The sequence below is a fragment of the Pongo pygmaeus genome, chromosome 10 (genome assembly GCF_028885625.2).
Source record: "Pongo pygmaeus isolate AG05252 chromosome 10, NHGRI_mPonPyg2-v2.0_pri, whole genome shotgun sequence".
NCBI classification, from domain to species: domain Eukaryota; kingdom Metazoa; phylum Chordata; class Mammalia; order Primates; family Hominidae; genus Pongo; species Pongo pygmaeus.
The window spans coordinates 116,012,015-116,035,540 of record NC_072383.2 but is presented as its reverse complement, the minus strand read 5'-3'; the positions used below and the strand labels follow the sequence as shown (position 1 = coordinate 116,035,540).

At 47.9% G+C, this 23,526-nt stretch overlaps 1 protein-coding gene across 2 annotated transcripts in view; it reads left to right on the top strand.

Annotated features, from left to right (window-relative positions):
* NOS1 (nitric oxide synthase 1) overlaps positions 1-23,526 on the top strand; it is a 211,001-nt gene that overhangs the window by 95,842 nt on the left and 91,633 nt on the right. For both annotated transcript variants that reach the window (XM_063646760.1, XM_054444762.2), the window contains one exon: positions 12,917-13,043. In XM_063646760.1, coding sequence (XP_063502830.1) covers positions 12,917-13,043 — 127 coding nt within the window. The remainder of the gene's footprint in view (positions 1-12,916; positions 13,044-23,526) is intronic.

Sequence of the window (23,526 nt, the reverse complement as noted above, 5' to 3'; positions counted from 1 at the left end):
GGCCAAGGTCCCCGATCCAGTGTCCATCTGGACCAGCAGGTCAGCCTCACCCTGCGCTGATAACCCCTCCCACCTGTAGAGCACTTGGTTACTTACAAAGTCTCTTCACAATAGTTGTCAGCCTCTTCCGAGAGTGTCTGAATTCTGCCCCATAAATAGGATGTGTGGTTTCAGCCTACTTTCATAGATGAGGGCGAGGCTCAGAGAGGTAAACAACTTTCCCAGGGTCACACAGCACCGGCCACAGGATGCTCTCCTGGTTCTACCTAGAAGCCTCATAGTGAGTGTCTAGAACTAAAGAGACAGGCCAGGTGTGGTTGCTCACGCCTGTACTCCCACATCTTGGAAGGCTGAGGCAGGTGGATCACTTGAGGTCAGCCTGGCCAACATGGCGAAACCCCATCTCTACTAAAAATAAAAAAATAAAAAAAATTAGCCAGACGTGGTGGTGCGTGCCTGTAGTCCCAACTACTTGGGAGGCTGAGGCAGGAGAATCGCTTGAACTTGGGAGGCAGAGGTTGCAGTGAGTCGAGATCGCCCTACTGCACTCCAGCCCGAGTGACAGAGCCAGACTCTGTCTCAAAATAAAATAAAATAAAATAAAAGATTAAAGGGACGCTAGGCAAGAGAATGTGGCTAGAGGAACAGAAGTCAATTTCAACCCCAGAGAATCAGCTCAGTTGTCGGAGGCAGAGAAGAAAGCTCCTTCTGTGGCAAGCCTAAGTTTTATAATTATTAGGCTGGTCAATCTCTATGGAGCACTAGAAGTGAGTCTGGCTCCATGCTATAGTCTCTATGTGAATTAATTCGTTTTCTCTGCATAGAACTTTGTTTTCCTGATGGGGAAATCAGGGTTCAGAGAGGTATGGTCACTTGTCCCAGATCACACAGCTAGCAAGTAGCAAAGCCAGGACTTGACCCCAAATTCATACTCTTGGCCTCTACTGACTTTCTAGATTGCACTGTTGGCCACAGTGCACTTGGCTTCTAGCCGTCACATTTTTGAGGACACTGGAATATTTTCTCAAAGTCTGAAAGGGAAACTGAGGCCTTGGGTGCCATCTACTAAAGAAAGTGCCCCTGGCCTGTTGTAGCGAATGCAGGTCACCCTGAGGGATGCCCGACATTGAGATGCCCAAGACCTAGCTTCATTCAAGCAACAGGAGGGACTCCCCCATTTATGGAAGGGCCGCTTCATTTGCTGTGTGGTCCTCATGCCCTTTCTTCTTCACTGCAACCTTGGTGGGTGGGCAGGCTTATCCCATGGTTCTTCCTCAGAATAAAAGGCTGGGTACCCACCTGACAACACGGCAGGGGCACAGATGGAGAGAGGGTGAAGGATGGGATGAAAAATTCCATCCTTCATCCAAGGCTGGTTCCCACCCATGGTCTCACCATGTAAGCACCACATTCCATTCCTCTCTGAATCCCCATCATTTAGTTCCAAGCTTGACCCCAGGGTAGGCCTTAGAGAAGGGAGGGTGGGAGGCAAGGAGGAACACATGAAAGAAGGAGGGAGGGAGGGAGTAAGGAGGGAAGCAAGGAAGGAGAGAAGGAAGGAAGGAGGAAGGGAGAGAAGGAGGGAAGGAAGGAAGAAAGGAAGGAGAGAAGGAAGGAAGGAGGAAGAGAGGGAAGGAAGGAAGAAAGGAAGGAGAGAGGGAAGGAAGGAGGGAAGGAAGGAAGGAGGAAGGGAGGGAAGGAGGGAAGGAAGGAAGAAAGGAAGGAGAGAGGGAAGGAAGGAGGAAGGGAGGGAAGGAGGGAAGGAAGGAAGCAAGGAAGGAGAGAAGGAAGGAAGGAGGAAGGGAGGGAAGGAAGGAAGAAAGGAAGGAGAGAGGGAAGGAAGGAGGGTAGGAAGTGGGGAGGGAAGGGAGGAAAGAGGGAAGGAGAGATGAAAGGAAAGAAGGAGGGAAGGAAGGAAGAAAGGAAGCAGGGACGGAAGGAGGGAGGGAAGCAGGGAGGGAGGAAAGGAATGAGAGAGGGTAGGAAGGAAGAAAGGAAGGAGAGAGGGAAAGAAGAAAAGAGGGAAGCAGGGAGGGAGGGGAGGAGGGACAGGGAAGGAAGGAAAGAAGAGAGGGAAGGAAGGAGGGAGGGAAGGAAGGAAGGAGGGAAGGGAGAAAGGAAGGAAAGGAATGATGGAGGGAAAGCAGGAGTGAGGAAAGGGAGGAGGGAAGGAAGGAGGAAGGGAAAGAAGAGAGAACGAACGAGGGAGGGGAGGAGGGACAGAAGGAAGGAAAGAAGGAGGGAGGAAAGGAAGGAGGGAAGGAAGAAAGGAAAGAGGAAGGGAAAGGAGGGAGGAAGGGAAGGAAGGAAAGAGGGAGGGAAGGAAGGAGAGAGGGAAGGAAGGAGAGAAAGAAGGAAGGGAAAAGAAGGAAGGAGGGAGGGAAGGAAGGAAAAAGAGAGGGAAGGAAGGAAAAGGGGAAGGGAGGAGAGAGGGAGGGAAGGAAGAAGAGAGAAAGGGAGGGAGGGAAGGAAGGAAGGAAGGAGAGAAGGAGGGAAGGAAGGAGAGAGGGAGAGAAGGAAGGAGGGAAGGAGGGAAGGAAGGAGGGAGGGAGGGAAGGAAGGAGGGAGGGAGGGAAGGAAGGAGGGAAGGAAGGAAGGATTCTGTCCCCCCATGGCTTTCTCTGCAGCAGGGATGATGACTGACTGACTCGGTTTTTGTTTAGAGGACTCACACTAGTTAGAACTCTCCATTAGAACTGACCTCAGCATGACCAATGGCAGTATTGATTCCAGGATTGTCTAAGTCAGAAGCACTCCTCCCAGACTGCACTTGATGTATCTCAGAGCTTGGAATCCCTCTGCTGGGGCATATTTCAGTTAAGGAACTAAGCCCAGTAACTTAGCCTTCAACCTGAATCTCCACCTTTTATTCTTATCTTGCCTACTTGAACGTAAGCAGCTCCCCATCCACCCTTCCCGGGGATTACTCTCACTTTGTACCTTCTCCCCGTCTGTGTCCCTGCCATCTTGCCAGGTGGGTACCCGGCCCTTTATTCTGAGGAAGATCCACAGGATAAGCCTGCCTGCCCACCAAAAATGTTGGGTAACCAGGGGGCTTCTCACTGCCTTTCATGGAATGAATGTTTACTGAGCATCCATTCTGCCCCTGATACTGTAATCTGCCCTGGGAATTCCATGGTGAACCGCTGCCCTTGGAGAATCATATCAGAGACAAGAAATCAAAAATAAATAGGCCGGGTGCGGTGGCCCACACCTGTAATCCTAGCACTTTGGGAGGCCGAGGTGGGCGGATCACTTGAGGTCAGGATTTCGAGACCAGCCTGGCCAACATGGTGAAACCCTGTCTCTATTAAAAATACAAAAATGAGCCAGGTGTGGTGGCTCACGCCTGTAATCCCAGCTACCCAAGAGGCTGAGGCAGGAGAATCGCTTGAACTTGGGAGGCAGAGGCTGCAGTGAGCCGAGACCATGCCACCGCACTCCAGCCTGGGCAACAGAATGAGACTCCATCTCTCAATAAATAAATAAATAGACACGTGCAATCATCTCAGATAGTGGTACATTCTGTGAGGGAAATAAAACAGTGATTTGAAGAAAAGCGGCTTGGGGTTTGGAAGAGCATTAGATAGGGGGGTCAGGAAGGGGCTTTCTGAAAAGACAGCATTTGTACTGAGGCCAGAAGATACCAACCATGTGACACCTAGGGAAGGGTTGTCCTAGCAGAAGGCACAGCAGGAACAAAGGCCCAGAGACAGGAACAGGGTGGGGACATGCAAAGGACAGAAAGCTCGAGGGGCTTGAGCATAATGAGTGCAGGGAGAGTGGTGGGCAGTGAGGCTGGACACATGGGTGGGCCCATCGACCACTCTACTGTCATCCCTGTCCCCACCCCCATTCACTCATTGTATCAGCTTCCTATGGCTGCATAACAAATCACCCCAAACTTGGCGGCTGAAAGCAATACACCTTTATTCCCTTATCATTCTGACGGTCTTAAGTCTGAAGTGGTCTCAGTGGCCTGATATCACATCAAAGTATCAGCAGGACTGTGTTCTTTCCTGGAGGCTCTTGAAGATTTCCTTGCCTCTTCCAGGGTCTAAAGCTGCGTTCCTTGCATCCTTTAGCTTGTGGTCCCTTCCTCCATTTTCAAAGCCAGGAGCAGAGCATCTTGCTTCCGTGGTGACATCCCCTCTGTAGTCAGAGCTCCCTCTGTAGCCCGCTTATCAAGACACATGATTAAATTGAGGGCCCACGGAGATAACCCCAGGGAATCTGCCCATCACAAGATCTTTAACATCCCATCATATCTGCAGAGACCCTTTCTCCATCTAAGGAAACATATACGGGTTCAAGGGTTTAGGACCTGAGATCCTTGGGCTGTTATTCAGCCTACCACACTCATCTAACCAACACCATTGAGCAATGCTGTGGCCCGGCCCTGGGCTAACCAATGGCTGTCCCTGTTGCCATCCCTATGAGGTCTCACTGGACTAAGTCCACTGACCTTGCTTCTAGCCCCTCCTTCCACTTTACCTCTCACCAGCTACGTACTTTAGGAAAGCCCTTTGACCTCTTTGGGCATCAGTTTCCCCATCTTTAAAAATGAGATGTGGACCAGGTGAGCCTTAAGGTTTCTTCCAGAACTAGTGTTCAGGTTCCTCGTGAGGGCCAGTGGCTGGCACGCTCATCACAGGCCAGGCCACACCTGGATCATAGGAACTACCCCATTCCACCTCTCTGGAACATTCCTCCAAAGAGAGGAACTCAAAACATCCTTTTAGGGCAAGGGTTGCAAACAAGGTTGAGGACCATACACAGTTCTCCCATGAGTTTTATTTGGCCTGCAGTTTTCTAGAAAAGTGAATTTGCGGCAAAATCAAGTTTCCAACCTCTTAAAAAAAAATCCACAGAACTGTTAACACAGAATCTACATCTTCGTGAGGCAACCAGTGGCAGGAGCTGGGAAGAGGCCACTGCCGGGGTCTCTTGTCCTCCAGCATCCAAACAGCCCAGTCCACACATTGACCTCACCAGCCTGTCTTCTGCAGACATGGGAGTTTGAGAATCCTGCCCAGCTTTGGTGATATTAGTAATTAAGTCATGATTGTGACAGAGCCCAAAGGCCCTCTCCTCACTTCCCAGCTGCGGCATTCATGGTAGAAATCCTCCTCTTGAAAGCATACTTTTGGCCAGGTGTGGGGGCTCACGCCTGTAATCCCAGCACTGGGAGGCCAAGGCAGGAGGATTGCTTAAGCCAAGGAGTTTAAAACCAGCCTGGGCAACAGAGCAAGACCCCATCTCTACAAAAAATTTTCAAAACTAGTCAGGGATGGTGGTGCATGCCTGTAATCCCTACTACTCAGGAAACTGAGACAGGAGGATCACTTGAGCCCAGAAGTTCGAGGCTGCATTGAGCTATGATCATGCCACTGTACTTTAGAGACCTTGTCTCTAAAAATAATAATAATAAAGCGTACTTTTCTGTTTAACAAGAACTTCCCACTCCTCCCATTCCAAGCGTGATGAAATCTAGAAGAAAAGCTTTGCAGAGACCCCAAACCCAGCCTCCACAGCCTCCAAGTCTTCTTCCTACTTTAACTCAGCTCCCAGCATTCCAGACCAGGTGGAGGCAGAAACCAAGGCTGTTGGAGCGTGCAGGGCCAGGAGAAGCAAGAGTCAGAGAGAGTGTAGTGTCTGCTGAAAAATGTGGTCCGGGCCTCCTGCCAGCACCAGCTGCTCCTCGGCGGCCTCCTTGTCTGGTTGGCCGGAACAGGCAGCAGTCCGCGCCTCCCTGTGCCCAGCACACAGGCCTGGCCCACTTGCTTCCCTCCCAGGTCCTCGGGGTCCATAAGTGGTCAGCAACGGGCCGATTGACCCACGTTCAAAATTCCTGGGGAATCAAGCCCAGGACCCCTTTTCCTTCCGTGCAAGAGGTCGGGGAACCTGGTTCTTAGGAAGTCTCAGTTGGAAGGATCTGGCAAAGATTCTCAGAAGGTTTAGAGATGCAAGAGCAACTTTTGGCTTGGATATGATCATCCAGCTAGTGAAGTGGAAGAAAAAAGGATTTAGTTTTGTTCTTGCCAGAAAGCATAGAAAATGCTTGTCAGGAGGGAGGCAGAGCTCCACACCTGGCCTTATAGGAGGACCGGAGTGAAGAAAGGAAAGGAGATAGGGAGGCTGACATCTCTAACCCAGAAGGAACCTTGCTGCCTACTGCTAGGCCTGGGCCAGATTGTTCCCAGGGAAATGGATCTCCCAATGTGTCCATGGACCACCTGGGGTGCTTCTGATGATGTAGATGGTAGGGTTCCCTCCTAGACCCACTACTCAAACTCCTAGGAGGAGAGCTCAGAAATCTGAGGTGGGTGTGTGGGTGTGTGTGTGTGACAGGGTCTGTTTCTGTCGCCCAGGCTGGAGTGCAGTGACACAACCTTAGCTTACTGCAGTCTCAACCTCCTGGGCTCAAGTGATTCTCCTGCCTCAGCCTCCCCAGTAGTTGGGACTATAGGCAGGTGCCACCACGCTCAGCTAATTTTTTTATTTTGTGTATAGACAGGGTCTCACTTTGTTGCCCAGCCTGATCCGGAACTCCTGGGCTCAAGCAAACTTCCCACCTCAGCCTCCTAAAGTGCTGGAATCACAGGCATGAGTCACCATGCCTGGCCAGGAATCTGAATTTTAACAAGCCCCTCAGTTTATTTGGATGCACCCTGGAGTTTGAAAACCACCAAATGTGACCACCCGATAGCCCTGGGGACACTGGCCACCAGAATGCCAAGCTCATTGGGGGATGGCTTTTCCAGAGGGAGAAGGACACCTGAGAGGGGTGGGTGAGGGCCATTTAGTGAAGGCGAGCTCCTCAATTACATCTGGGAACAAGGGACAGCTGGTAAATAAGTCCTTGCAGATCCTTGGGTGAGCACAGAGCTACGATGGGGAGGAACTCAGAAGCATTGCATTGAGATGCTCAGCCACATCTAAACCACTGAGAGTGCCTCTCAGTGGTTAGGAGTACAATTTTGCCTCCCAGGGGGCACTTTGCAATATCTGGAAGCATTTTTTTGGTTGTGACAACTTTGGGGATAGGGGTGCTACTGGCATCTAGTGTGCAGAGGCCAGGAATGCTGCTCAAACATCCTCCAATGCACAAGACAGTCCTGGCAATGAGAAATTATCAGGCCCAAAATACCAGTAGTGTGGAAATAGAGAAACTCTGATCTAAACTGAGATTATTCCAGGCAGCTGGGCAAGACCAAGACTCATGAGCACTGTTAAAGGGGAGTTACCATGCAGACACCTCAGAAGTCAAAAGAGGCCCTGTCCATCTCCTTCTGTGAGCTCTCAATATATTTTTGGTGAATAAATAATACAACAGGCCAGATGCAGTAGCTCACACCTGTAATCCCAACACTTTGGGAGGCTGAGGCAGACGGATCACTTGAGGTCAGGAGTTGGAGACCAGCCTGGCCAACATGGTGAAACCCTGTGTCTACTAAAAATACAAAAATTAGCAAGGCTTGGTGGTGTACGTCTGTAACCTCAGCTACTCAGGAGGCTGAGGCAGGAGAATTGCTTGAACCTAGGAGGCGGAGGTTGCAGTAAGCCGAGATCATGCCACTGCAGTCTAACCTGGGTGACAGAGTGAGACTCTGTCTCAAAATAATAAAATAATAATAATAAAAAAACAGAGTTACTAAATTTATATTTCACAGATGAGTATATTCAACACATCTACCGCATTTGGAGAGCACATCTAACATCCAAGTTTGAGGTTCTTCTCAGATATGAGGTCTAACCAAATGCTGCCCTCCCAGAGGTCCCCTGCATAAGCCCTATACACAGTGACTCTCAGCTGGGACAACAGTGAAGAGACATCTCATCTGCAAGCTCTTGTTGCCTGCTGTGTTACCTTTGACAAATTACCTAATCCCTCTAGGCATCTGTTTTCTTAGTTCTAAATGGAAATATACATAACTCATGTTTAGTTAGTGGCGATTATGTGCTAGGCATTTTACATGCATGATCTCATTAAATTCCCGTGACAGGTGGGACATGAAGTGGGCCGTCAAGGCTGAGTAGGAGTTGGCTCTCAGCAGAGGGAACATGAAAGAGCAACCTGGGGAGCTTAAGTATAAAGGTAAGGGTGGACATGGTGTGCTCCTCGGGAAGAGGGAGGAGTCAAGAGATCAGGGCCAAGAATGATAGGAGGTAGGAGTCTGGAAGGGAAGTAGAGAGTTATCAAATTCCTGGGCTCTGTGAACAAGACATGGCAGCTTAGAAAGTGTCTGAGTGTAGACTTCCCCACATGTGCCCCAGCCCCCAGCAAAGATGCCCCCTGGTTGGAGCCACGTGTGCCTTCAGTTCCCAGTCTTTGGAGACATTAAGGTTTCCAGCGGCTGTACTGTCTGACAATATAGCCTTAAGCCACATATGGCTCTTCAAATTTAAATCCAAGTTAAATAAAATTTAAAATTTAGTTCCTCCAAGATAATAACCACATTTCAAATGCTCAATTGCCACATGTGTCTAGTGGCTATAACATGGGATTGTGCAGATATGAGACATTTCCATTATCGCAGGAAGTTCTACTAGACAGGGATGACTTAGAGGAATAGTCAGTGTTCTACACAGAGCTAGGAGTTTCTTTCTCTGTTTCTCTCTGATCCTCCATAAGCAGTAAGAGTGATAGCAGGTGCCACACTGCTAAGTATTATAAGCTTTACCTCCTTTAATCATTGCAGATGTCATTGACCCTATTAACAGATGAGTAAACTGAGTGTGAGACATGAAGTGTCCAAAGTTGCACAGTTTATAACCAGCAAAGCCAGGACTTGAACCCAGTTCCACCCAATCCACAGCCACATCCTTAACTAGCATGCTACACTGCTCCTGCAACCCCAGCAAACAGGTGGATCCAGGTTGAACAGATTTGTGGCAATAAGCCAGATATTTCCCTCAGACCTGGTTATCACTGACAGATTGTGGGCTGAGAATCGAACTAAATCTACTTCTGATTTTGCTTCTGGGTGAAGGGAAGCAAAATAGTTCAACCTGGATGTTTCTTATGGTCCCATGTGAAAAATATCCTTCCTGGGTGGATCACTCGAGGCCAGGAGTTCAAGACCAGGCTGGCCAACATGGTGAAATCCTGTCTCTACTAAAAATAAAAAAATTTTTTAAATTAGCTGGGTGTGGTGGTGTGCACCTATAATCCCAGCTACTAGGGAGGCTGAGGCAGGAGAATCACTTGAACCTGGGAGGTGGAGGTTACAATGAGCCAAGATCACGCCACTGCACTCCAACCTGGGAGACAGAGCAAGACTATCTAAAAAAAAATAAATAATAAAAATTTTATGTGCTCATCACACAGGATTCCAAAATTAAGTTTTTGTTGGCAAAACACTTCAACTGCATTATTTAAACAAAAGTCTTAATGGATTTTTTTTTTTAAAAAAAGAATGATGGTAAAAGAAACTCTCTCTGCAAATTCACATTCACATAAGACGAACCATGTGATCATTTCCAAGTTGCCTAGGTAATTGTAGCTTATAATTTTTTAAAATTGGCTGCACTCAGCAGGAGATGTTGGGTTACTTGCTCTGTAGCCTCTAGCTTAGAATGAGCATCCTAACCAGTTTTTCCTACCTCTGTTTTAAAAAGGAAGGATCTCCTGTAATCCCAGCACTTTGGGAGGCCAAGGCAGTTGGATCGCCTGAGGTCAGGAGTTCGAGACCAGCCTGGCCAACATGGTGAAACCCCATCTCTACTAAAAATACAAAAATTAGCTGGGCGTGGTGGTGTGCGCCTGTAGTCCCAGCTATGTGGGAGGCTGAGGCAGGAGAATCGCTTGAACCTGGGAGGCAGAGGTTGCAGTGAGCCGAGATCACCCCACTGCACTCCAGCCTGGGTGACAAAGCGAGACTCCGTCTCAAAAAATAAAAAAGGAAGGATCTTGGCAGCCCATCAGTCACACCTAGTTTCAAATCCCAGCTGTACTATATGCTTACAGTGGGACCTTGGGAAACTTACATAACCCCTCTGGGTTCAGTTTTATCATGTGTAAAATGGGGGCTTTTAATGTCTGTTGAAATTAAATGAAATAACTTCTGTGCGAGTAGCCGGAATGTTATAGAGGCTCCAAATGCATTAACCTCCTCCCTTCTCTGCTGAATCCTCATTTATGGTCATGTGATATAGGATCAGTAGTTTCAGAGCTGAAAGGGAACTGAGTGACATTTAGAGCAGCACTCTCAACAGACCATACTTCTGTTTATGATCATGTAGGTAGCCGTTGACTTGGGAAATGCCTGTAATCAAGAGCCACTCTGGGTATGTTTTGGTGACATTTTAAAGGGTAAAACAGAATGTTCCCACTGATGAAGGCAAACCTCTCCAGGCAGAAAAGCGGAAGTAGTTTTGATGTGGGCCACAGGGACGGCGTGGAACACTGCAGGCAGGGGATCTGGGTGGCCCAGAGGGAGCCGCTGGAGGGGTCACTGGGGATCGTGCTCTCAGAGCTTGGACTGTGGCTTCTGATTCATCCCAGATGACTGTCATTGTACCAGATTGGGGGATGGAGGAGTCCCCTAAGCTAGGAACATAGAACAGAGGGCAAGACAAGGGCCAGTCTTAATGCCTGGGACCCAAACCAAGATGAGCCACAGGGCAAGCTGCATTGCCCAGTTAGGGAACAGACAGAGGCCATGGTCAGAGTCAAACTGGATAGGAGAGCCAAAAGGAGAAAGGCTGTTGGGAAGTAGGAGGGCAGTACTCAGAGAGTAGAAGGACTCAGAGAGTGAGACAGGTCTGATGAGGCCATCTGGATTTTGGTGCCAACTCTTATCTCCATCTCAGAGGGTGGCCAGCCTGTGGAACCTAGCTGAGATCACCTCATCCTGAGCCCGTTAGAGTTCAGGGACAGGAAGCCAGGAAAACTTAGTGGGTAAGAAGTCAGATTCTGGCAGGGCATGGTGGCTCATACCTGTAATCCCAGCACTTTGGGAGGCCGAGGCAAGAGGATCACTTGAGTTTGGGAGTTTGAGACCAGCCTGCACAACACAGTGAGACCCTGTCTCTACAAAACATTTAAAACATTGCCAGGCAGAGTGGTGCGCGCCTATAGTCCCAGCTACTGGAGAGGCAGAGGTGGGAGGATCGCTCAAGCCTAGGAGGTCAAGGCTGCAATGAGCTATGATTGCACCACTGCACTGCGGCCTGGGTAACAGGGCGAGACTGTCTCCAAAAAAAGTCAGACTCTAGAATCCAGAACAAGCCTGGGTTTGAATCCACCATCACTAGCGTGTGACTCAGGCTAGTGACTTAGCCACTCTGAACTATAGTTTCCTCGTGTAATGATGATTGTGAGGATGATGCTGGTGATCATGAAGATGCTGGTGTGGTCACGATGCCGAGGAGGAGGAAGAGGATGGTGACAATGGTAATGCTGCTAATGAAGGTGATGGCACTGATCATGAAGATTAGGATATGATGAGGTTGATGATGATAATGATGAGGGTGATTATGGTGATGATGATGGCGATGGTGATTATGGTGGAGACTGATGAGGAAAGTTAGATGATGATGATTACAATAATGATGATGGTAACAATGAGAATGATGGTGGCTATGGTGATGATTGTGGTAGTGGTGGTGATAAAGATGATGGTGATGGTGGTGGTGATGATGATGATGATAGTGACAGCCCCTAGTTTACAATGGATGTGATGAGTGGGCTGGAATACTAGGCTTTGCCACTGTGTGACCTTGAGCAACTTAGCTTCTCTGTCTCCCTTACCCCATCCATAAAATGGTGATTAACAATCATTCCTGGACAGGCTCAGTGGCTCACGCCTGTAATCTCAGCAGTTTGGGAGGCTGGAGTGGGAGGACCACTTGAACCAAGGAGTTTGAGACAAGCCTGGGCAACATAGTGAGACCCTATCTCTACAAAAAATAAAAAATAAAAAAATTAGGCAGACATGGTGGTACACCCTTGTAGTCCCAGCTACTCAGGAGGCTGAGGCAGGAGGATCACTTGAACCCAGGAGATAAGGCTGCAGTGAGTTGTGATTGTGCCACTGTATTCCAGCTGGGATGACAGGACAAGGCTGGGAAAAAAAACAAAAAACAGCCATTCCTGCCTCAAAGGGTTGTCACAAGAGTTAAATGCACTAAAACACATGGCCAGGCACGGTAGGTCATGCCTGTAATCTCAGCACTTTGGGAGGCTGAGGCAAGGGCATCGCTTGAGCCCAGGAGTTAGAGATCAGCCTGGCCAACACAGGGAGAACCTGTGTCTAATATAAATAAAATAATGTTTTTTAAAAACCCACATGTAAAGTCCTTGGCACATAGTAAGTGCTTAATAAATGCTATCTCTCCTTATTAATAGTATTATTATTTTGTCATTATGTTCCCTTTATTTTCCGAATCATTCTGTTTGTCCTGAGCTGCTATTGTTCAAAGCCGAAAGCCTTAGTCAGGATCAGAATAACTTATTACCCAAAGCCCACAGGACCTCTCTATCCTTCCTGCCTCCTACTTTTTCCACTGGTAGGTGTCATGAGCATTAAGTTGTCCAGGGATTCATGGTACATAGAGTATTACTAGGAAACAGGCCTCCTGTGTTCCCAGATCCATGGAATGAAGAAGGGAGAGGGACAAGCAAAATCCTTCTCCTTGCCATCCTGAAATGATGTCCACAAAGATAGGGATACATTAGCTGTCAAGGTCACCTTGGATGAGCTCCCTTTGTGATTGACACCCAGAGCTGCCTTCCCACATGTCACTGTCGATCTTTATGAAGCAGCAGGCTGGGTACCCAAAGCTCGGTGGCTCATATGGAGTTATGTGAGTGAACCACTGAGGTTCTGTACAGACTCAGGACTTCCAGATCAAAGCAACCAGCAGTCTCTCCTGATGTCCCCTTCCTCACCTGCCCCACCTTGCCTTTCAGAGATTTGGACGGCAAGTCACACAAACCTCTGCCCCTCAGCGTGGAGAACGACCGAGTCTTCAATGACCTATGGGGGAAGGGCAATGTGCCTGTCGTCCTCAACAACCCATATTCAGAGAAGGAGCAGGTAAGTGCTTGATGCCAAGCTGGTACCACTGCCTCCCACGCCTTCTCGACCCCCTCCCAGGTGGGAAGCTGAGGGGAGGGAAGCTAAATCCTAAACTGTGTCATGATGGAAATCAGCTGCCATGGCTGGAGAGCTTGGGAGGCCGAGGCCAGGAGTGCTAATCCTCGGATGTGGAGCTTGACTTTGTTTTTGTGTGGTTTGGTATTGTTTGTGAGCTTGCCATTTTTCACATTTTAATTCTGTTTCTACTGGCAAAGGCATTCACATGGTTCCAAATTTAAAAGATACAAAAGATACATGGTAGCTGGTCATAGTACCTCATGCCTGTAACCCCAGCATTTTGGGAGGCCAAGGTGGAGGATAGCTTGAGGTCCAGAGTTCAAGACCAGCCTGACCAACATGATGAAACTCCATCTCTACAAAAAATACAAAAATTAGCCTGGCATGGTGGCGGGCGCCTGTAGTCCCAGCTACTCAGGAGGCTGAGGCAGGAGAATGGCGTGAACCTGGGAGGCGGAACTTGCAGTGAGCCAAGATTGCACCACTGCACTCCAGCCTGGGCGACAGTGCAAGACTCCGTCTCAAAAAAAAAAAAAAAAAAAAAAAAGACGACCAGCCTGGGCTACATAGCGAGACCCTATCTCTATTAAAAAAAAAAAAAAATTTTTAATTAGTGGAGCGTAATGGCATATACCTGTAGTTCCTAGCTACTCAGGCGACTGAGGCAGGAGGATCACTTGAGGACAGGAGTTCAACGCTGCAGTGAGCTGTGATATAGCACCTCTGCACTCTAGCCTGAGTGACAGAGTGAGACCCTGTCTCTAAAAAAATATTGAAATAAATAAGCAAAAAGATATATGATGAAAAGCTCTATCTGTTCCTAATCCCAGTCACATAATTTTCCTCCCCAGAGTCAAGCAATATTAATGGTTTTTGTGTGTGTTCTTTTAGCCGTGCTTTATGCATTGACAAACACACACATTATTTTTGAATATTTTTACACAAATAAGAGCACATACACATGTTGTTTTATATATTGCTTTTTCACTTATTAACATATCTTAGAGATTAGTCCCCATTAGTGGGTAAAGAGGATCTTGGTTCCTTTTTTATAGCCATATAATATTTCATTGTGTGATCCTCCTGTAATTCATTGTATCAGTCCTTCATAATGAGCCATTGTCAATATTTTGCTATGACAGTGCCGTAATGAGTGACCTTGTGCCCATACCCTATTTGGCACATGGGCAGGCTTATCAATAGAATAAGTTCCTAAAGGCCAGGCATGGCGGCTCACGCCTGTAATCCAACACTTTGGAAGGCCGAGGCAGGAGGATCACTTGAGCCCAGGAGTTTGAGACCAGCCTGGGCAACATGGCAAAACCCTATCTCTAAAAAAAATACCAAAAATTAGCTGGACATGGTGGCACATGCCCATTGTCCCAGCTACCCTGGAGACTGAGGTGGGAGAATCACCTGAGCCTGGAAGGTCAAGGCTGTAGTGAGCTGTGATTGTATTACTGCACCACTGCACCCTAGCCTGGGCAACAGAGCGAGACCCTGTCTCAAAAAAACAAAATAGAATAAATTCCTAGAAGTGGAATTGTTGGGCCAAAATTCACGTACATTTGTGATTTTGGTGGTACTTGCCATAGTGGTTGGATCAATCTTACCAGCTAACTAGGAGACTGACTGTTTCTTCACAGCCTCGCCAACTCCATCTGTTATCCAACTTTTTAGTCTCTGCCAATCTGTTCAGATGTGTTTTGACAGCTAAGTCAATATCATTTCCAAAGAGTGGCTAGATTTGGCTGAAGATCAGCAGCACCTTTGTCTCACCTGTCCAGTAAGCTGATGGACCAGGCCAGGGCAACCCTAGGGAATCGTGTGAATTTCACACCCATCCTCCGCATTGCAGTGAAGTCGGAGTGACCGGTGGGAGGTCGAAACATGGGGGTGGCCTAGGTGACTCAGCAAGTGATGACCTGCTTCATTTTCCTGATGCTTGGCCTACAGATGGCAGCTTTCACTGCCAGCGCATCTAAACAAGGCCTCAAAGTTCTCTACACAACTTCAGCGGGGAGGATGAGACATTCTAGAACCTTGGTGGCAACCGCTTTCCTTAGCCGCTGATGGCTGGCCAGGAAGATAAGGACATCAGGGATTCTGCAGTAGGTCAGACCCATGGTCCCACTAGCTGAATGTCCCTCAAGCAGTGATATCTGGAAATGTTTGGTGGAAAAGCACAACTGTAGACTTTTATTATGTTGTCCTCAAAAATCAAGACCACACGGAAGCGTTAGGAAACTATTCTCCATTCATGATTAAATGAACAAATATGGTTTAAAGCTCTTCTATATTTTCTTTCTTAATTGAAAACAAAGAGGTATGGCCATCATATGAGCCCTCACAAGAGAAAGAAAGACAGCAAGAGGCAGCCTCGGGCCAGATCTAGCCTGCAGACCTGATTTGTTAGGTCTATACCATATTGTATTAAGAGATAATTTATAGTTACATTTTAAATGTATTGCCAATGTTTCAAATTTTTACATAAATATATCTACAGCTTCTCTTTAAAATTTACATAATCTATGGCCAGGCGCAGTGGCTCACACCTGTAATCTCAGCACTTTGGGAGGCCAAGGGGGGCAAATCATGAGGTCAGGAGTTCAAGACCAGCCTGACCAACATGGTGAAACCCCGTCTCTACTAAAAATACAAAAATTAGCTGGGCATGGTGGTGGGTGCCTGTAATCCCAGCTACTCAGGAGGCTGAGGAAGGAGAATCGCTTGAACCCAGGAGGCAGAGGTTGCAGTCAGCCAAGATTGCACTACTGCACTCCAGCCTGGGTGACAGAACAAGACTCCGTCTCAAAAAAAAAAAAAAAAAAAAAAAAAAAATTACATAATGTGACCACATTGCGCCTATACTCTTTTTTTTTTTTTTTTTTTTTTTTTTTTTTAGAGACAGGTCTTGCTCTGTCTCCCAGGCCAAGGTACGGTGTGGCACCATCATAGCTTACTCACTGCAACCTCAATCTCCTAGACTTAAGAGATCCTCCCATCTCAGCCTCCCGAGTAACTAGGACTACAGGCTGGTGCCACCAGACCTGGCTAATTTTTTATATTTTTTTGTAGAAACAGGATCTTGCTATGTTGCCCAGGCTGGTCTCGAACTCCTAGTTCAAGCAATCCTCCCTTCTCAGCCTCCCAAAGTGCTGGGATTATAGGTGTGAGTCAGTGCAGCCAACCATATTCTTATGGGGCAACAATCTGCATAGACTGAATACCAGCTGCCCCCTCTAGACAGGATGTGGCTTTCTAGTTGGCCACAAACCTCACCACTCGGTATTGTCTCCCTCTTATTAAGGCCAGTGTCCATTGTCATTTATAATAGCATTAGTGCTTTCGATTTCTTATACTAGGAGGAAAGTTAAATCTTTTTGTATCCATGTCTTTATTATTATTATTATTATTTATTGTGAGACAGAGTCTCTGGTGCTATCTCTGCTCACTGCAACCTCCGTCTCCTGGGTTCAAGCAATCCTCCCCCCTCAGCTTCCCGAGTAGCTGGAATTACAGGTGTGTGCCACCACACTCGGGTAATTTTTACATTTTTTGGAGATGGGGTTTCACCATCTTGGCCAGGCTGGTCTCGAACTCCTGGCTTCAGGTGATCCACCTGCCTCAGCCTCCCAAAGTGCTCAGATTACAGGTATGAGCCACTGTACCTGGGCCCATGCCATTTTTATAAGTGGCAGGTAGAGATGGACCAAGAGGTTCATGTTTTAAGAAAGATTTTTTTGGCTGGGTGCATTGGCTCACACCTGTAATCCCAGCACTCTAGGAGGCCAAGGCAGGTGGATCGCTTGAGCCTAGGAATTTAAGACCAGCCTGGGCAACATGGCAAAACCCCATCTCTACAAAAAAGTATAAACTATTAATTGGGCCTGGTGGCATGCACCTGTAGTCCCAGCTACTTGGGAGGTTAAGGCGGGAGTATCGCTTGAGCCAGGGAAGTTGAGGCTACAGTGAGCCGTGATAGTGCCATTGCACTCCAGCCTGGGTGACAGAGCAAAAAACTGTCTCAAAAAAAAAAAAAAAAAAAAAAAGCACCTAAGAACATTCTTCATTTCTACACACACAAAAGTCTTTCTTTTTTAATATGCAACTAAGTGTCTTGTTTTGAAGTTACCCAGCCTTCTTTACTGATTTAGCTTACCCACCTACCACCTCTAGGTATCAGTTTGTAATTCCTGGTCGACAGTAACCCTTGAGATCTCGATTTGAAGGAAGAAGCAGGGGATACCCTGACCCTGTGAGAAAGACACTGAAAGTCAATGCAGAAATCTGAGCAATGGCAGACTCTGGTCATTTCCTTGCACACTGCCCACCTTAGTTAGACAATGCCAACTTGCAAAGCATAACTTTGGTCTTCAAGCCTGAGGAGTGGAGCTCAACATTGAGAACAGGGCCTCAGGGTTTTGAAAATCAGATAAGCGTTTGCCTGAAACAAAATGGAAAAAGGCATTATAGTAAAAGGAATGTGGGGCCGGGCGCGGTGGCTCATGCTTGTAATCCCAGCACTTTGGGAGGCCAAGGTGGGAAGATCCCCTGAGGTCAGGAGTTTGAGACCAGCCTGGCCAACATGGCGAAACTCCATCTCTACTAAAAATACAAAAATTAGCCAGGCATGATGGTAGGCACCTGTAATCTCAGCTACTCAGGAGGCTGAGGTGGGAGAATTGCTTGAACCTGGGAGGTGGAGGTTGCAGTGAGCTCAGATCACGCCACTGCACTCCAGTCTGGGCGACAGAGCAAGACTCTATCTGAAAAAAAAAAAAAAAAAAAAAGGAATGGTTGTGGCGGATAACACTGCTTTTTTTTCTTGCTGAGGATCATTATTAGTTCTCTGAGGTTGTCTTTGGTGCTAACAACACCTGAGACACATGCTGAGTTTTGACATCATCCTAAAGGCTCTTATCGTAATCATCATCTTAAGTGAAAAGCTACCCTAGATAAATAACATGAGGACCTACCTGCTGTTGGGCCATTCTCCCTGCACAAACTCAGCACTGGAAGAAGGACCGCTAGCCTTTGCAGGATGTGACGATGAAAGGACAGGAAGATATATGGTGAGCTTGCCTCAAGGCCTCTGCTAATATAGAAATTCCGTTTGCTTGGAGAAGGGAAGGACTTTGAGGGTGCTGGAGAAAGGGGGTAAGACTGAATCTTCCAAGGTGAAGTAAGTCGGCCGAGCAGTTTTAGCCTAGAGAGTTCCTGGGAGCATGACTGATAGACCAGCAGAGCTCGGGATTTACGTTCGTCTTTGCCCACCATCAAATCCTTAATGTAGGATTTGACCCAAAAAGATTTAAAACCACGGGCCAGGCCAGGCAAGGTGGTTCTCGACTGTAATCCCAGCACTTTGGGAGGCTGAGGTGGGCAGATCACCTGAGGTCGCGAGTTCGAAACCAGGGTGGCCAACATGGTGAAACTCCGTCTCTACTAAAAATATGAAAATGAGCCCAGGTGTGAGGGCGCACACCTGTAGTCCTAGCTACTCAGGAGGCTGAGGCACAAGAATTGCTTGAGCCTGGGAGTTGGAGGTTTCAATGAGCCAAGATTGCACCACTGCACTCCAGCCTAGGCAAGAGAAGGAGACTCCCCCTCAGGTTAAAAAAAAAAAAAAAAAGTCACAGCCCTGCGAAATCATCCTGGCTCTGTTGTCTGAGATTCAGTTTTCCAAATGCCTCTCAGAAATAGAGCTGTCAGGAGGCAGAGACCCTAGCGCTCGGATGTATTTGAGTCCCAGCTCCAGCGCAAAGGAAACAGCCCTATTACCGCCTGCTACACATCTCCATAGGCACAGGCTTCAGAAATGCTTCCCAGGGTGAGCAAATTAATAGAAAACGCAGTGTTCTTCTTTCCATCCTGAAAGATGATCTCTTAACCTCGCCTCTACCTGCTCAAAGCCACTGTACCTGGAGCTCCTGGAATCAGCTTTTTTTTTTTTTTTTGAGACGGAGTCTCCCTCAGTCCCCCAGGCTAGAGTGCAATGGCGCGATCTCCGCTCACTGCAAGTTCTGCCTCCTGGATTCACGCCATTCTCCTGCCTCAGCCTCCCAAGTAGCTGGGACTACAGGTGCCCACCACCACGCCCGGCTAATTTTTTTTTGTATTTTTAGTAGAGACGGGGTTTCACCATGTTAGCAAGGATGGTCTCGATCTCCTGACTTCATGATCCACCCGCCTCGGCCTCCCAAAGTGCTGGGATTACAGGCATGAGCCACCGCGCCCAGCCGGAATCAGCTTCTATCCTTCCAGTTGTAACCCACATTTACGGCTTGTTTAAGCATCCACAGGGGGCCTAGCATTATTAATGTCACAAAGAGGAACCCACCCACTACCTGCAATCCTGAGTCAGGAAGGGATAGGTGGGGGTTGAGAAGCAGCTGGGCAAGGCAGCAAAGCAACTGCCAAGGACTGGGCAAAAGGCAGTAGAATGCAATTGAAGCAGGACGGATGCAGGTTAGACATGAGGAAGAACTTCCTGACACAGGCGACTGTAAGTTCCTGGAGGAAATAGTGAGGTCTGACTCCTTGGGAATCCCAGAAGGGATCCCCACCCTCTTCGATGCTCTTATTTGTCTAGATTCAAAGAAAATCAGCCCTAGAGCCATCTTCTTTTAAGTCCATCTCGGGAGGCTGAGGCATTAATCTTTATCTAGCAGTCATTTCTCTTGCCAACAGTCTGGGTCACTGTGGGTGGGGCCAGTGAGACGAGTCACCAGTCACAGAGTGCGTTGTATGACTTTGTGACCCTCATCTTCACCACCCCCTTGCAAATTGCATCTGGCCTGGGATAGTAGATAGAACAAATCAGTTCATCTGCCACCATTCACTTGATAACCTGCTGTGTGCATAGTTCTGGGGTAGATGCAAAGCTGAGCAAACACAGACCTCCCTGCCCTTGAGACCCTCACGGATGTGTGTGGGGAGAGACTCACATAAGGTTCGATTAGTGCTGAAATAAAGAGGAACACAAAATGCTTTGGGAACATAATTACCTCAGCAAGTAGGTACCAGGGAAGGTTTACCCCAAGAAGTGACACCTGGTCTGGGTTTTGAAGCTCAGGTAGAAGTTTGCCTAAAAGAAAATGGAAAAAGGCATTACAGTCAAGGGAATGGTTGTGGCTGTTATGTTGCTTTTTATTTTTTTCGCTAAGGATCATTATTAGTTCTCTGAGGTTGCCTTTGGTGCTAACACCACCTGAGACACGTGTTGAGTTTTTTTCTTTTTTTTTTTTGAGATGGAGTCTCGCCCAGGCTGGAGTGCAGTGGCCTGATCTCGGCTCACTGCAAGCTCCACCTCCCAGGTTCACGCCATTCTCCTGCCTCAGCCTCCCCAGCAGCTGGGACTACAGGCGCACGCCGCCACGCCCGGCTAATTTTTTGTATTTTTAGCAGAGATGGGGTTTCACTGAGTTAGCCAGGACGGTCTCAATCTCCTGACCTTGTGATCCACCCGCCTCAGCCTCCCAAAGTGCTGGGATTACAGGCGTGAACACATGTTGAGTTTTGACATCATCCTAAAGGCTCTTATAATAATCGTCTTAAGTAAAAAGCTACCCTAGATAAACAACATGAGGACCTGCTGTTGGGCCATCCTCCCTGCACAAACTCAGGATTCAAATCAAGCCCTTCTTGCCTTCCTTTCTTATTAAGCATCGTTTCCCTTGCCTGTCTGGTTTGCCTTCCTAAGAGAGGAGGGGTAGAACCATGCCCTGTTTGGGGATGGAACATCTATTTTCAGATACCAATTAAGCATCAATCAAACCCTTAGTACGAGATTCGAGTGGGGACAGGGCCAGACCTGGGGAAGTGGTGGTTCCGTTTGGGGTTCTCTCCTCTTTTCCATCCTTCCCACTGCCCTTGCCCCTCCCTCCAGCCTCTGGCTGGTAAAGGCGATCAGACACAGAGATGACTGTTACATCGAAATCCCACTCCCCAAGCTCAGCCGCCTCAGGATCATGGCATTTCTCACCCCTGGGGACACAGGGCTTGCTAGCTGCTTTCAAAATGTCAAAATCTGTTGAGAAGATTTTCCCTATTTCCAGGTAAACGACAGCACCCCCCAGCTTCTCTAGAGAGCTCTAAATTATGAGAAAGGTGGGGGACAGGCTTGCGGGCCGTTTTTTTCCCAATCTTTAGGGGATCCAAGGTCACCAGGATGACACCAACTGGCCTGCTATTGCTGGCCTTGCTGAAAACCAAAAGGGTGTAGCCAGCCCCAGCCGGCCTGGATCTGAATGAAGGCAAACCAGTAAAATGCTCTGCCTCTTGGAGACAACCCAGCATGCTCACCGGGAAGCCTTCTAAATCAGCCCTGACTCATTGTATGGTAATGATATCAGGATAAAAATAACAGTAACAATGGCCCAGCGCGGTGGCTCACACCTGTAATCCCGACACTTTGGGAGGCCGATGAAGGTGGATCACTTGAGATCAGGAGTTCGAGACCAGCCTGGCCAATATGGTGAAACCCTGTCTCTACTAAAAATACAAAAATTAGCTGGGCTTGGTGGCGTGTGCCTGTAGTCCCAGGAGGCTGAGGCAGGGGAATTGCTTGAACCCGGGAGGCGGAGGTTGCATTGAGCCGAGATCGCACCACTGCACTCCAGCCTGGGCATTGGAGTGAGACCCTATCTCAAAAAAATAAAAAATAAAAAAATAGTAACAGTGATAATAATATCACGGTGCAGGTGTGTAGCCATTTTAACCCTTGGACTCACGAGCCCACAGCACTGAGGCCAGGAGTCCAGCACCTAGCTGGTGACCTTAGTCAGACAACTAATTATTAATAGCATCTGTGCTGAGCCTCCCTTTCCTGTTAGGGGCTAATAGGCTCATCAAATTGTGGGGAGGATGAAATGAGATAACGTATGAGATAATGATATGTCAACCATAACAACGGGACCTAATGTATTTATTGAGTAATATCAGGTACTGTGCTAAGCACTTTAGGTCCATGGTCTCACTGAACCACCAGCTCAACCCAATGAAATATTGTGATTGTCTCCATTTTACAGATGACGAAACTGAGAATCACAGAGGGTTTTGTGGCTCAACGAGGGTCACATAACCAGTAAGTGATGGAGATGGGATTTGAACCCAGGCCATGGAGCCCTGAGCCCACTCTACAGGGCCTGGCACAGAATAAATGCTCAAAAATGTTGGGGTCATTACCGTTGTTCTTATTTGGCTAAATAATATATTGCTAATTTGAGGAAGATAAGAAGCACTGTGCCCATTTTACAGATGAAACCCTTGTGGCCCACGGGTGACCCAAAGCCCAAAGTGACCACCCATTGAGTCATGGCAAGGCTGCATCTCTTCCCCTTTATGACCACATCGTCATCTTTGTCACTCATTGAAATCAATGGGACAGATGTGATTTATGCCTCCTGGGGGCCGGGCTGTGGAAACACAGAGAAAAGAGCAGGAGGGCCTTGAGTGGAAAGAGGGGAACTTTGAGAGCCTGGATTCCAAGCCCAGCTCTATTGCTTGTTTTTCATTAATTTGGGGATAGCCACGTCAGCTCTCACAGCCTCTACTTTCTGATCTGAAGAATGGGTTACCATGAGGATTCAATGAGCCCATGGATGTGCAGTGGCCTAGCCCAGGTCAGGCACCAAATAGGCATTTACTGAATGTTACTCAAAATGAAATGAAGGCCAGGTGTGGCTCATGCCTGTAATTCCAGCACTTTGGGAGGCCAAGGCAGGTGGAACACTTTAGGTCGGGAATTTGAGACCAGCCTGGCCAACATGGTGAAACCCTGTTTCTACTAAAAATACAAAAAATATTAGCCAGGTGTGGTGGCACACACTTGTAATCCCAGCTACTTGGGAGGCCGAGGCAGGAGGATCGCTTGAACCTGGAGACGGAGGTTGCAGTGAGCCAAGATGGTGCCACTACACTCCAGCCTGGGTGATAGAGGGAGACTCCGTCTCAAAAGAAATGAAATTGAGTATGATCACTGCCCTGGAGCAGTTCACAGCCGAGCCATCCCCTCTTCTCATTTAATATGCACCTCAACTTCTGAAAACTTCTACTTTCAAGACAAACTACAGATGGAGATACACATAGTAGTCATCATATTGTGATATTTGAGGTTTCATAGACTCATGCACAGATGTTACCCACAGAGCTCCCTTGGCTGGCTTTGGCAGAGTCCATTGGCTCCCTTGAGGCTGACATCTCAGGGTGCTTCTTGATTACTCCCTTCCCTAAGTCTCTCTCGAAGCATTTGAGAAACCTCTTGCATTTTGAGATTAATTTCCCTCTGTAGGAGGATGCCCCAAATCCCTAGTCCTAAGCTGCGGTCCAACTCATTTTTGCCCCTACTTCAATTAGGTCAGGTATCCCTTGCCTTGGTCTAGATACCCAAGTTGGATTTTCCCAAAAGCATCTTCAGTGC